This window comes from Ochlerotatus camptorhynchus, unplaced genomic scaffold, assembly GCF_037179485.1.
Source record: "Ochlerotatus camptorhynchus isolate MF236.1 unplaced genomic scaffold, CSIRO-AGI_Acam_v1.1 ptg000087l, whole genome shotgun sequence".
Classification (NCBI taxonomy): Eukaryota; Metazoa; Arthropoda; class Insecta; order Diptera; family Culicidae; genus Ochlerotatus; species Ochlerotatus camptorhynchus.
In genome coordinates, this window is record NW_027040577.1 from 3,333,095 (window position 1) to 3,347,826 (window position 14,732).

At 44.8% G+C, this 14,732-nt stretch overlaps 1 protein-coding gene across 1 annotated transcript; it reads left to right on the forward strand.

Moving 5' to 3' along the window:
• The first annotated feature begins 3,816 nt into the window (after nt 1–3,816).
• On the forward strand, nt 3,817–7,244 carry LOC135698502 (uncharacterized protein K02A2.6-like). The gene is made up of 3 exons (XM_065218506.1): nt 3,817–4,581; nt 4,637–6,756; nt 6,803–7,244. Exons 1-3 carry the CDS (start codon nt 3,817–3,819, stop codon nt 7,242–7,244), a joined length of 3,327 nt encoding a protein of 1,108 aa, XP_065074578.1.
• The last annotated feature ends 7,488 nt before the right edge of the window (nt 7,245–14,732 follow it).

Sequence of the window (14,732 nt, forward strand, 5' to 3'; positions counted from 1 at the left end):
GAAGCCAAAAGTTCCAATAGAACCGTCAAACGCGGTTCCAATCGAGCAATGTAACTAAACACGAGCGCTTCACGAAGAAAAGCGTGGGAAGTATTGAGATTGGTGTTGAATGTAATTGTTGAGGTTGGTTGTCTTTATTAAGGAGATTTTCAGCCAGACGCAGTATAATTAAATAATTATAATTAAGTTTGCGTATGAAAAGTGAAATTGGACAGGGAATATTATTGTTATTCATCAGCTGTATTCTTGGTATATTCTCATCAAATATTTGCTCCAGCACAACGAAATACATCTACATAGGCTCTGTTACAAAGATCGGTGTAATTTTTCAATATAGTAGAATTTGCGAAAGACTTCAAACGAGAGATTTCACTCATACATGATAGGAAGCAACAATTGCAGATTGAATAATTTTGTGCAACGCTCTATAGAATATACCCTCCAATGTGGTATATTTGGTTTCACTCAGAGTTGTCAAAAATCGAGTCTTCAAATACTTCCATTGAATAGCAATACCACAGACAAACAGACATAACACTCACAAGTTGTTCATTGAACAAGCATTTAATGGACGATTTAAAAGTATCGTAGTTGGTAGTACCGCCACCTGTGGCGCGCATAGTCTATTCCCTTGCGTTTGACGTTTACACATTACCGTCATCTGTTCAGTGTAGTGCCCACCACAGTGTACTCAACAGATGGCACATTTGAGGTAAAATGAAATGAAGTCACTCCAATTGAAATGAAGGCTGAAATAATGATCCAGGACAAAAATAAATCTTCTACAGGAAATATAAACACGGTAAAAACATTTCTTCTATTTCGGATAAAAAAAAAAGAACAAAAGCCTAAATACAGAAAAAAATAACATCTTGAATATTTTTAATAAAAACTCACAATAAACATGCTATTTTTGTGAAAGTTGGATACTTAAAAATTGTCAAAAATCTTAGATCATACACTTATGGTCAAGTTTCTAAACTTTTTGTTCACACAAATTTTATTTAAAATTTTGCCGAGAAAAATTATTCAAAAGCGTAAAAAACACAGTGCAAAGTCGATTCGAAAGTGTAATTAAAGTTGGAAGTCAGTTGAATATTTTTGCTAAGCTTATGGCTGCCACCGGAGAAAATCCTTGTAGTACTGAGCTGTGTAAAGAGTCGAATTTTTATCACGTTTCAGCTACAAGTGCTACTGTTTAACACACGGACTTTCCCGGGATATATTTAATGTTGAAATTAACGCTGCCTCACCACATCTCGTAGCCTTCATCTGCCCAAAATAAAACAAGTAAAAACAACAACCAAAAGCAACATCAAAGCCTTCCGATATCACCGACCCCGAAAGGTGTCAATTAATTAGTATGTTTCATCAAATAAATGTACACTTTACAGTTCCTGCAGAGCACTCCCGCATCCAAATGGTTCTGGTACTAATGCGGTCGTTGTCGGCATCTCCCAAATGAGAAGGTGCTGTTTTCTTCTCTCTGCTCGGTATCCTTTTCTTTTCTTTAGTTTTTTTTTTATTGAGGGCTTAATTGATCCATCTCCTCCCTTAAACCAATGAGAAGGTGCAATACGAAGGGAACACCATGCAGGTCAAAACATTCTGGTTCTTTTGAAATGGATGAACGAAAATGTGGCACAACTATTAGCTACCTGCGCCCGTGCATCGATGGTCGGCCAGGCATTGTATGGGAACAATTAAGAATCATGTCAGGATCTGAGACTTGTTTTTGATGCGTAACAGCAGGATTCAAAGAGGCCGCCGAAGAAGTCTTTGTAGTTTTGTTAATAACGAGCTGTAGATATATTGCTCTAGCGAAAGGTGGCCTAATAATTTGAGAATTATTACACATTTCTCGGCATTAATGATTTTGTTTTGTGGGATAGAAAATAGGATTGCATGGATTTTGATCGAAACAGGTCCCCTGGAAGCAATAAATCTTATTGCTAATGGTGTAATGATTTTCATGGATGATTAACGTCGCAGAGGGTGATTCAAAATATCCGAACCGGAGATTAATTTTGTATCGACATAATAACCAGTTCTAAGCACAAGTTCATTGCAATATAATGTTGTAAAGCGTGGGAAAATCTCACTCCTAGCTCAATACAAATAAAATACTGAAAAATAGTTTAACAACAAAAATCAGCCCATGCCAACCTACTCGGAACGGAAGTGACACCGTTACTGTTAAAAGTCAAACATCACCTCCTTACGAATTAAATCAATTAGCGTAATGAAACGTCTTCGAAGCGTTTTCGATTAGCTTCATTCGACGTTTCGAAGCCAGAACGAGACACCCGAACAAAAGAGGAGGAGAGACCCGAGCGACGATGAGCTTCAAGAAGTGGAAAAAATCAACTGTTTCATTAGCCTTTTACCAATTTCCTGCGCTGATCGACATCGAATCCAATCCGGCAGGCTCGCAAGGGGAGCCTTAATTTGGAGAAAGATGAACCTCCCCTTGTTCACCGACGGCAATGTGGAAGATTTCCCACGAGACACACGCGCCATTTCGCCTCTTTGAACTCTCAACCAGCAACGAAATAGAGCCATAATAATTTGAATATCATGCTGCTCCTCCACCACTGACTGACTGGCGCAGCTTTTGGTAGACGAGAAAAGGGGGTCGAGCCAATCCCCGGACGCGTCGAAATTTGCATAAATGTATCATTTTCGTAATGAACGGTTGATTGGTCACGTCGTCCTCTTAGTAGAACAGGCCCAAAGCACTGGCAGTGAGGGGGAGATTTGTAATAAAAGTATCCAAAGAAGCAGTTGGGTGTGTAATTAGCTGATGGATATTTGGCAAACGCCAACCGACCCCGGTGACTAAGGCGAGTTGTGTGGTAAAAAAAATCTAATATTTGATTAGCCTATGGTTTACCTACAGCAGTAGAAAAATGATGGCTTCTTTTATGAGATCTATTCACGGCAGGGAGTCACAGAAAGTTGCTGTTTATGGTACCACCGTCATTAGAAGATTGCGGAAGCCGTTTTTTGCCTATTTTTTAAGAGCTTGGTGCCACCTGAAATAGAGTAATAAAAAAGATTGATCATCTTTTTCACGGGAGTTTTAACGTGGTGGCCATTCCTCGAATTATTTTTGTTGGCTCATACCCTTTGCTGGAAAGGTTTCGATTTCAGAGTTGGAATAGACGTGTTAATGTTTTTGAAAGATTGTTTTTTTTTTGCTTTTTTTCAAAGCCCTTAAACATTTGTTTACAAATTATAATTTTTACATTTTTCCACCGCCACTCCATTTCTGATAATCATAAAGGAGAACTAAATAAATGTGTGTTATTTGTATTTAATTTATGCTACATGAAGCAATTACTCTTATTACTCTTGCGATCATTGGGATGTGATTGCCGTTCATATTTTTCAAACATGTATTTTCTAATTTTAACTGTTTCAAACCTTTCCGTTGGCTATATTTTCCATTTAACTGTATACCTGAACGTGTTTTAATAAGAAATTTTGAGAAATTTCGTTTAACATTGAGCTACAAGCCGATGTCTACAATCTGTTTTATTTTGAGAATTTCCCTAAAAATTATACAGGGTTTTTTTTTTAATTATTGTTCCATCCAAGTAATCACGATGTTCCATTCAAGTAATCGCAGCAACCTACAGCTGCGACCGAGATGGAAAAAATTAGTCATTCGAAGTGTAGATGTCAACCTGAATAAACGTATAGTTAGAAGCACTCAAACTTTCTTTATTCTTTGAGAAGAACACTTCAGTTGGCGACGAGGATTTTTCTGGAAGCTCACAAGTTTAAGAAATTCCAGAATCGAACCGAGGAAGGATGGCGGCGACAAACGAAGAACTCCAAGCAGCGATTTTGCAGCTTCTCCAGCGGTTGGCCGTTCCACAAGCAACGAACCCAGAGCAAGTTTTGGAATCCCTGTCGACGAACATCAGCGAGTTCTGCTTCGATCCGGAGAACGGTACCACATTCGAAAATTTGTTTGCTCATTACTCGGATTTGTTTGAAAGCGACGCACGAAGTCTGGACGACGCAGCAAAAGTTAGGCTTCTGCTCCGGAAGTTGGACACGCCCTCTAACAGTCGCTACGTCAACTACATCCTTCCGAAACTACCAAAGGACGTAACGTGTGCCGATACCGTCAAGACACTCACAAAGATCTTTGGCAGACAGACCTCCGTATTCCACAAACGCTACCAGTGCATGCAGCTACTCAAGTCCGAGGCTGACGACATAATCACCTATGGCGGAAAAGTCAACAGGGCATGTGAAGAGTTCGAGCTCCAGAATTTGAAGATTGATCACTTCAAGTGCTTGATTTTCGTCTGTGGTCTAAAAGCACCACGGTACGCGGACATTCGAGCAAGGCTTCTATCCCGGATTGAAGGTGAAACGGCTGATGCTCCGGTGACAATTCAAACTCTGATCGATGAGTTCCAGCGGCTCGTCAACATCAAGTCGGACACTACGATGATCGAACATCCATCAAGTACGAAGAATTCGGTCCATAGCATTTCGGAGAAGAAACCCGGAAACCAGCATCGTCCACTGAAAACGGAAAGCAAGTCCACTCCTCGTACTCCAGTGTGGTCAGATGCACTACGTCCGTGACTGTTCATTTTCTGATAATCTCTGCAAGGTATGTAACCGCATCGGTCATAAAGAAGGCTACTGTAGCTGCATCAAGAAGTCTTCAAGCGACTCTTCAACTCAACCTCGAGAGAAGAAGCAGTTCCAGAAGAAGGCCGGTTCCAGATCTCAAGCCAAGGGAATTTTCGTGAAGCACATCGCAAACAGCAACCGGAAACGCAAGTATGTGACCATCAACATCAACGGTGTCATGACTTCGCTACAACTGGATTCTGCAAGTGATATCACGGTGATTTCCAAGAAAACTTGGCAGCAACTGAGACAACCAAAGCTAACTCCATCATCGATCGAAGCCTCCAACGCATCTGGTGGACCACTCGCTCTCATCGGAGAATTCCATTGTGAAGCAGTCCTCAATGACATGGTCAAACGTCGTCAGTGTTTCGTAACGTCATCACCAGATCTCAACGTAATGGGTATTGATTGGATCGACATGTTCAACCTGTGGTCGGTTCCGTTCGATACTCTCTGCAATCATGTTTCTGCTGTATCCAGACCATGTTTCGCCGAAGCTAGAGCACAGCTGCAAGCCGAGCATCCGGCGGTTTTCGACGACTCGCTGGGACACTGCAAGAAAACCAAGGTAAACTTATTCCTCAAACCTCACGCCAAACCAGTTTTCTGTTCGAAGCGACCAGTTCCGTTCAACACGATTCCGCTGGTCGATGCAGAATTAACACGTCTTCAGTCTCTGGGAATCATCACGCCGATCGATTTCTCAGAGTGGGCCACTCCGATTGTAGCAGTACGCAAACCGAATGGTAAAGTTCGCATCTGTGCGGACTACTCTACGGGACTCAATGAAGCGCTTGAAGCAAACCACTATCCTCTACCTACCCCGGAGGAGATCTTCGCACAGCTCAACGAAAGCACCATATTCAGCATCATCGACCTTTCCGATGCATGCCTGCAAGTGGAAGTAGATGAAGAATCGAAGAAGCTCCTCACCATAAACACGCATCGAGGCCTCTTCCAATTCAACCGGCTCGCTCCAGGGGTGAAGTCAGCGCCTGGAACATTCCAAAGACTGGTTGACAGCATGATAGCCGACATTCCTGGTGTTCGGTCGTTTCTCGACGACGCTATCATCTTCGGAAGAACCTGGGAGGAACACAAGGCGTCACTAGACAAGCTACTACAACGTCTAGAGGAAAATGGGTTCCATGACAAGCTGGAAAAGTGCCATTTCTTCCAAACCGAAATCAGATATTTGGGGCATATCATCGATCGAAACGGTATCTGTCCGGATCCAGAGAAGCTTCAAGCCATCGCCTCTATTCCGGCACCCACCAATGTTTCCGAAGTGCGATCGTTCCTGGGAGCCGTTAATTTCTACGGCAGATTCGTGCGCAACATCCATGAACTTCGTCATCCTCTCGACCAATTACTCAAGAAGGATTCGAAGTGGCAGTGGAATTCCGATTGCCAACGGTCTTTTGAGCAATTCAAGCAAGTCCTGCAGTCTGATATGTTGCTGACGCATTACGACCCGAAGTTACCAATCATCGTAGCAGCGGACGCCTCCAGCACGGGCATCGGTGCAGTCATCTTCCATGAATTTTCGAATGGATATCTGAAGGCAATCCAGCACGCATCAAGATCCCTCACCCCAGCGGAGAAAGGTTACGGGCAGCCGGAAAAAGAAGCACTAATATATGCGGTAACGAAGTTTCACAAGTACCTCGTTGGGCGCAGATTCACTCTGCTCACGGATCACAACCCGCTGTTATCAATCTTTGGATCGAAGAAGGGCATACCTTTGCACACCGCAAATCGACTTCAACGATGGGCATTGATGCTTCTCAACTACGACTTCGACATTCGGCACGTGTCTACCAACGACTTCGGATGCGCCGATATGCTGTCAAGACTCATCGGCCGTTCTAAGCAGCAAGAAGAGGAGTACATTGTGGCAGCGATATCCCTAGAAAAAGACATGGTGAGCATTATTCAAAACACTATCGAGCAGGTACCAGTTTCGTTCGCAGACATCAAAAGTGCAACACAGGCAGATGAACCACTACAAGCGGTGCTGCAGTTCATTCGTGAGGATTGGCCAAACGATGCACAATCAGTCGAAGATCCAGAGATTCGAGTCTACTTCAACAGGTGGGAGTCTCTCACCAACGTCATTGGCTGTATTGTTCCACGCCAGGGTAGTCGTTCCGAGCAAGTTCAGAAGGCAAATCCTGAAGCAGTTTCATCGCGGACATCCCGGCATGGTACGAATGAAGTCTATTGCCCGCAGTTTCGTTTACTGGCCCGGAATCGACAACGACATCGAGAATTTCGTCCGGCAATGCACTCCCTGCTGCACTGCTGGAAAAGCACCAGTCAAAACAACGCTTGAATCGTGGCCCATCTTCGACGGTTTTGGCCTAGACGTACCATCCGTTCCTGCAACGATACCGGCTGCAGTGCCCGACGAACTTGGTCCAGTTGATGAAGAGCTTGGAAGTGATGAGGCGGAGTATTTTTCGGATGATAGTGAGGCAGACAATCCACCACAGCAAGATCCAGTACCAGTTCCGCCAGCAACAAGGGAACGCCGGCAGACTCGTTTACCAGCTAGATTCGAGGAGTACTGGATTAATTAAGAGGGGGGTAATCACGATGTTCCATTCAAGTAATCGCAGCAACCTACAGCTGCGACCGAGATGGAAAAAATTAGTCATTCGAAGTGTAGATGTCAACCTGAATAAACGTATAGTTAGAAGCACTCAAACTTTCTTTATTCTTTGAGAAGAACACTTCAATTATAAATTTTGGGATTCTTTCAGGAATTCCTCTGAAATTTTCTCCACAACATTCTAGAATTTATCTGCACAACTCTCTAAAGATTATTTCTAAAGAAATAGTAGCATTCATATTAAATTTCATTTCCAATTTTTGTTTGTCAAATCCTTTCAAAAAAATTTAAAATTTTAAATATCGAATTTGTTTTTTGTCGAGTTGAAAACATCAATAATATTAATGATTCATACGTGTACAATTCAATTCAGGTGGACTCGATATTGTTCCGCACATCTTTGCGGTGGTGAAGCTGAGACATGTGGGTTTTTCTGATTGGATAGCCAACTGGCTAATGTCATACTTGACCGATAGGAAAGTATTCATTCAGGCAAACTCTGGTGGTGACCCCGGTGTAGTGATTAAGATCCATACCTCTCACGCTAAATTCACGAGTTCATCTCTCACCCCCGGTCAAGTTACGAATGACCCAAGAGCGTTAAAGTGACTATAATAATTGTCCTGGTGATTCCAGGACATTCCACATTTTGAAGTTCCTCAGGGGAGTGTGTTACGCCCATTGTCCTTTTCGTTAATGGCTTGTGCTGACACATACCATCTGAGAAACTGCTGTTTGTCGTCGACAACAAAATCTATATTGGACTGTAATAATTTGCGGGTAGACATCGATGTCCTTTCGCGATAGTGCAAAGAAAACGGAATATGTGAACATTAATAAATGCAAAGTAATATCTTTTAGCCGCTGTTATGCACCGATCAATCATCGCTGCAATATCGACGCTATTATGTTGGATCGTGTACAGTCCATCCGTCGCAATGCATCACATGCACTGTTCTACGTGCTTTAGTACGTTACCTTACCAATCAGGCTAAGGCCTTGTTGTCCTCTGTGTCCGAAGAAGTCGTTTCCACTCTACTCTATCCATGGCCACAGTTCGCCAACCTTGTAGTCTACGAAGGGTCCGCAGGTCACCTTCTACTTGGTCAATCCACCTTTCCCGCTGCGCGCCTCTTCTTCTTGTTCCTGTTGGGTCGCTTTCTAGAACCATTTTCACTGGGTCGTCGTGCGGCATTCTTACGACGTGCCCAGCCCACCGTAGTCGCCCAATTTTTGCAATGTGGACGATGGAAGGTTCTCCCAGCAGCTGGTGCAACTCGTTCCACGTTCCGTCATCCATCTGCACTCCACCGTAGATGGTACGCAACACCTTCCGTTCGAAAACACCAAGGGCGCGTTGGTCCTCCACGAGCATAGTCCAGGTCTCGTGGCCATAGAGGACCACCGGTCTAATCAGCGTCTTGTAGACAGTCAACTTCGTGCGGCGGCGAATTTTATTCGACCGGAGCGTCCTTCGGAGTCCAAAGTAGGCACGATTCCCTGCCATAATGCGTCTTTGAATTTCTATGCTGGTATCATTTTCGGCGGTCACCAGTGAGCCCAAATGCACAAACTCATCGATCACCTCGATATCTTTTTTTTTATTATAGTCACTTTAACACTCTTGGGTCATTTGTGACTTGTCAGGGGGTGAGATTTGAACTCGTGACTTTGGCGTGAGAGGTAAGGATGTTAACCACTACGCCGGGGTCGCCCCTGACACCTCGATTTCGTCACCGTCAATCTGAACTCGGGGTGGGAGGCTAACATTGTCTTCCCTAGAACCTCTTCCTTTAATGTATTTTGTCTTTGATGCGTTGATGGCCAAGTCCAATCCGCCTAGCTTCAGCCTTTAGTCTGATGTACGTTTCCGCCATCATCTCAAAGTTCCGTGCCATAATGTCACTGTCATCGGCGAAGCCAAGGAGCTGGATGGACTTCCTGAATATCGTGCCACTCGTGTCTATCCCAGCTCTTCTTATCACACCTTCTAACGCGATGTTGAACAGCAGACACGAAAGTCCATCACCCTGCCGTAACCCCCTTCGAGATTCAAAGGGACTCGAGAGTGTCCCCGATATTCGAACAACGCACATCACTCGATCCATCGTCGCCTTGACCAATTGCGTCAGTTTATCCGGAAGTCCGCACTCATGCATAATCTGCCATAGCTGATCTCGATCGATTGTGTCGTATGCGGATTTGAAATCGATGAACAAATCATGTGTGGGCACGTTGTATTCGCGGCATTTCTGCAGTACCTGCCGAATCGCGAAAATTTGGTCCGTGGTAGCGCGGGCACCCATGAACCCCGCCTGGTATTGCCCCACGAACTCTCTTGCAAATGGTGACTGACAGCGGCATAGAATTTGGGAGAGTACCTTGTAGGCGGCGTTCAGCAGTGTGATCGCGCGGTAGTTGCAGCAATCCAACTTGTCGCCCTTTTTGTAGATTGGGCATACGACACCTTTCATCCACTCCTCCGGTAATATCTCCACCTCCCAAATCTTGGCAATTACCCAGTGCAGTGCTCTAGCCAGTGCTTCACCACCGTATTTTAATAGCTCACTTGGTAGTTGATCTACACCAGTTGCTTTGTTGTTCTTCAGCCGACCGATCTCCTCCTCAATTTCTTGAAGATCAGGGGCCGGTAGCGTGTCGTCTTCTGCGCGTGCTCCAAGGTCTGTTGCCGTGCCACCTTCGTTTTCTGCTGCTTCACCGTTGAGGTGCTCGTCATAGTACTGTTTCCACCTCTCAATCACCTCACACTCGTTCGTGAGAAGGTTACCGTCCAAGTCCTTGCACATATCGGCTTGTGGCACGTAGCCTTTGCGCGAACTATTTAGCTTCTCGTAGAACTTCCGTGTGTCGTTTACGCGGTACAGATGTTCCATCGCCTCGCGATCTCTGTCTTCCTGCTGACGCTTATTCTTTCGGAATACCTGTATCGCTCCACATTCAATCTCGTGCGGTGTTGCAGCATTCTCGCCCGTGCTACATTCTTCTCCTCTACTAACAGATTGCATTCGCCGTCAAACCAGTCATTTCTTCGGTCCGGGATTGCAGTACCTAGTGCCGCTGCAGCAGTACTAGCTATGGCGGAACGGATGTCCCTCCAGCCATCTTCAAGAGAAGCTGCGCCAAGCTGCTCTTCCGTGGGTAGTGCAACATCTGCTATGCGTAGTCCTGGGCAACTCCGGCGTCCCGTATTTGCTCAATGTTGGGTCGCGGTGTCTGACTTCGATGGGTGTTATGCACCGTCGAGAGTTTTGAGCGCAAGCATACTGCAACTAGGTAGTGGTCGGAATCTATGTTCGCACTGCGGTACGTGCGGACGTTGATAATGTCGGAGAAGAATTTCCCGTCGATTAGAACGTGATCGATTTGGTTTTCTGTGTGTTAGTCAGGTGATCTCCAGGTGGCTTTGTGGATATCCTTCCGGGAGAAAAAGGTACTTTGAACTACCATACCCCGAGAGGCTGCAAAGTTCACGCATCGTTGGCCGTTGTCGTTCGATATGGCATGCAGGCTGTTTGACCCGATTGCCGGTCTATACATTGCCTCCCGTCCTACCTGAGCGTTCATGCCGCAGATGACGATTTTGACGTCCCATTGCGAACAGCCGTCGTACATCTGCTCTAGCTGCGCATACACAGCAAAAAATAAATTTTAATATTACATCCAAGAGGATGCACTTCAATCAAGTTAAAAATCTCATGTAATTTTTATGGCCACAAAAAGAAACAAATGCAGTAAAAGCAGCGTAATTTCAGTTCATGCACTGTATTAATGATAATTGTGTCCTTTTTGGCAAGTAATATTACACCATATTTTTGACACGATTGAAGTGCATCCACTTTGATGTGATATCAATATTAATTTTTTGCTGTGTAGAACACTTCTTTCTCGTCGTCGGGTCTCCCTTCGTGTGGGCAGTGCACGTTGATGATACTGTAGTTGAAGAAACGGCCCTTAATCCTCAACTTGCACATCCTTGCGTTGATCGGCTGCCAACCAATCACGCGTTTCCGCATCTTACCCAGCACTACAAAGCCGATTCCCAGCTCGTTGGTGGTGCCACAGCTCTGGTAGAAAGTAGCCGCTCGATGCCCGCTTTTCCATACCGTCCAGCAAAGTTCCTGCAGTGCTACGACTTCGAAGTTGTTGCATGTTCCGAGTTTCCAATCGTAGTCCTTATTTCGTCGCGTAGGTCTGTGCCGATTGTTCCGATCCGTATTTCTTTCTTCAGTATTTGCAAATTTGTTTTTTTTTCAGGGCGGCTTGTTGGGCCTGCCCCAACCCCGTGTCTCGCTGGGGGACCATCGTGCACAGCTCTGTTTAGAGTCCCACGCTGGCACTAGGACGGTGATCAGCCGCTCCTAACATGGAGAACAGACGCCGTTTTAAGCCGCACCTCCATGGTGAACAGACGCTCAGGTTTGGTGAAGCATTTCCTCTATCACCGTACTATGGTTACCGCGCCAGTGTTCGCGTCGCACCTCTGCAGTTTGCTATTGCCGGACAGGCAATATTGCCCAGGCTACGCCACCCAGCTGTGTCCATGTTTCAGCTGGTAGTCTTTTGTTATCATATGACTTGAGGAGGCGTGAAATAGGAACTTGTGAGGACCAGGGCTAGGTATTCCGCTCCTTCCAGGTTGTCAACTCACCATTTTGTAGCACAGCTTTAGTACGTAGTATCCTATTATAAGCTGCTCCCATTTGACCATACTTCTTAGGTGATTCGTTGTAGCAATCGTCCAGGTCGTTGACGGTCGGATGTTTGCTTACCTGTAGAGAGAAGTCCTGTCCAGAATGTTCATTTGTTGGAGATAGCGCGTCAGTTTAGCTCCAATCAGGTTTTCCCACAGTGCGGCAGTGCAGTGATACGAACACATACTAGAATACTTTTGACAAGCAGATCTACCTTTCCACTTCTCTTCTACAGTACTAATATGTATTTCACTCGTAACGTTATTACTCGTAACGCAGACATTTCTAAACTTCTTATCACTTCTGAACAAATTTTCACTCTCTTTTGTTTTTGCACCCGGTTAATTCGATATTTATTTCGTTGCTACGGATACGCTCAAGGGTGGCCGATGGTTGACGGTGCGACGATTGCGATACCCGAGTAGAAATGTTCGGACCAGTGGTGGCACGAGTACTGGAGTTTAACGTTTTTTCCTTAACATTTGTATGCAATGTATGCAATGCCTATAGGGAAGACACACGAACACAAACTGGCAAGCGGAAAAAAAAATGTCATGACATTGTAAGACCATGTAGAATTTTGCTGATTTATGGCTAATTATAGCAATTAATTAATTAATTTATCTTTATTAGGGAGACTTTCAGCCTTGGGCTGGTTCGCCTCCGCTAATTATAGCATTTATTTCATGTTAATTCATGTAATTAAAAGATAAGAATGAATACTAACAACTCATAAGCATAGATATTAAAATTATGCGTAAATAAGGTAATTGATAATTTACTGTCACACGAAAGCTTGCAGCTAAAATGCAATTTCAATAAACTGTGTGAAAAATAATGGGCTACGACATATTTCCTATCCTCTTTATCCGCCGTTTGCTTGTAATGTAGAAATACACGACCACCCGTGTGCACTATGGGGGATTTCTATACATGCAGGCGGTCAAAAATATATTCATTGTTTTTTCTCAATTTTACCCATTTTTAGGGTATACAGGGTAATACAATTGTTGACTTTCTCAACGAACGGCACATCGACATAACCAAGACTTCAAGTTCGAGCTGAACGTCTTCCTTCCCAACTTTCGACTCGTAAGACTTGGCAGTACCAGCTCCGGGGGAGGGGGTGTGTCCATCGCTGCGAGACGGAACATCAGCTGCCGGCTACTTCCAAGCTTCCAGCTGAAAATTATCCATCATCGCGGTCTACTTCCCCAAGCAAACCAACATTAGGGACGGCTCGGCCACAGACCTCCAAAGAGACATCATCAAGCTAACACGACGGTGGCAAAATTTCGTCATCGCTGGCAACCTGAACACCAAGCATCAACAGAACGGCACAATCTTATACAACGATCTGCAGAAAGCCCACTACAACATCCTGTGTCCGGACACTCTCACCCGGTTGAGTCGATCCGGAGCTCATGCCACCATCGACATCTTCATCAGCAACATTGGCGATAACATCTCTCAACCTATCGCCTATCAGGAACTGAGCTCGGTCCTCTATCCGGTGGTGGCTGAAGTAGGTTCCTCGGCCAATAGGTTTCAACTTTCCCGGCGAAATTACCATCGTGTCAACTGGCAGCAGTATCAGCGCTGTGTGGACACGGCAATCGGTTACGACGTCCTACCGGAGTCGTTCGAAGAAGTCGATCAGTGTCTGCAAATCATCGATGAGGCGATATCCCGTGCCAGGGTGCAACACGTCCCAGCATCCAGACAGGTGACAGCCCAACCAAAGATCTTATCAGGCTCCGTAACATCATTCGTAGGCAGTTCCAGCGTTCAATATCAATAGGCTAACCAAAATTATCCAGGCCAGGATGGTGGAACTCAGAAATAACGATTTTGCCAACAAGATTCGCTCTCTTCCTGATTGTACAAAACCATTTTGGAAGATGACCAAAATTTTGAAAAATAAGTCAAGACCGATCCCTCCGCTTTACTCTGTTGACCAGAACTTGGACCCATCCCTACTAATAACCCCAGTTGAAAAGGCCAATGCTCTTGGCCAACCTTTTTTTGATTTCAAATAATCTTGGCCAAACCATGGTGAGCCCCCATGGCCCTGCCGTACTGGAGGCAATGTCTAGAGTCGCTGACACCCCCGTAGTAGTGCATGATGAAAGTAAAACATCGGCTGATGAGGTGATAGCAGCTATTAGAAGCACTAAAATATGAAGGCTGCGGGTATGGATGGTGTAGTCAACCTCGAGTTGAAAAACTTGAGTATTGACTTCTTCAACCATCTTACCCTTATCTTCAACAAATGTTTGGAGCTTGGCTACTTCCCTGTATGCTGGAAGTTAGCCAAAGTGATTCCAATACATAAACCTGGCAAAGATCCTACCAGTGCCAAAAACTATCGCCCCATCTCGAAGCTATTCGAAAAGTTGAGACTCAGCCGTCTGCTGGTGTTTTCAAATAATAATAAAATGTTTCTCAAAGAGTAATTTGGGCTTAGGAAAGGCCACTCTACCTTTCACCAACTCGCACGGGTTACTAACATCATCAAGCGGAATAAGCCCGTTTCCAATACATCCGCCATGGCATTGTTGGACGTCGAGAAGGCGTTTGACAATATCTGGCATGATGACCTAGTGTACAAGCTGCATTGATACAACTTTCCGATCTACCTCGTGAAGATCATCAAAAACTACATGTCGGGCAGATCGTTCCAGGTCTACTTGGACAATGTCCCCTCTGAAACGTTCAACGTTGATGCAGGGGTCCCTTAGGGT

Coding starts and splice junctions, on each gene's coding strand:
- LOC135698502 (XM_065218506.1), top strand. CDS start 3,817: ATGGCGGCGACAAACGAAGAACTCCAAGCAGCGATTTTGCAGCTTCTC. Junction 4,582..4,636: donor AGTCCACTCCTCGTACTCCA/GTGTGGTCAGAT, acceptor AATCTCTGCAAG/GTATGTAACCGCATCGGTCA. Junction 6,757..6,802: donor ATTCGAGTCTACTTCAACAG/GTGGGAGTCTCT, acceptor GTTCCACGCCAG/GGTAGTCGTTCCGAGCAAGT.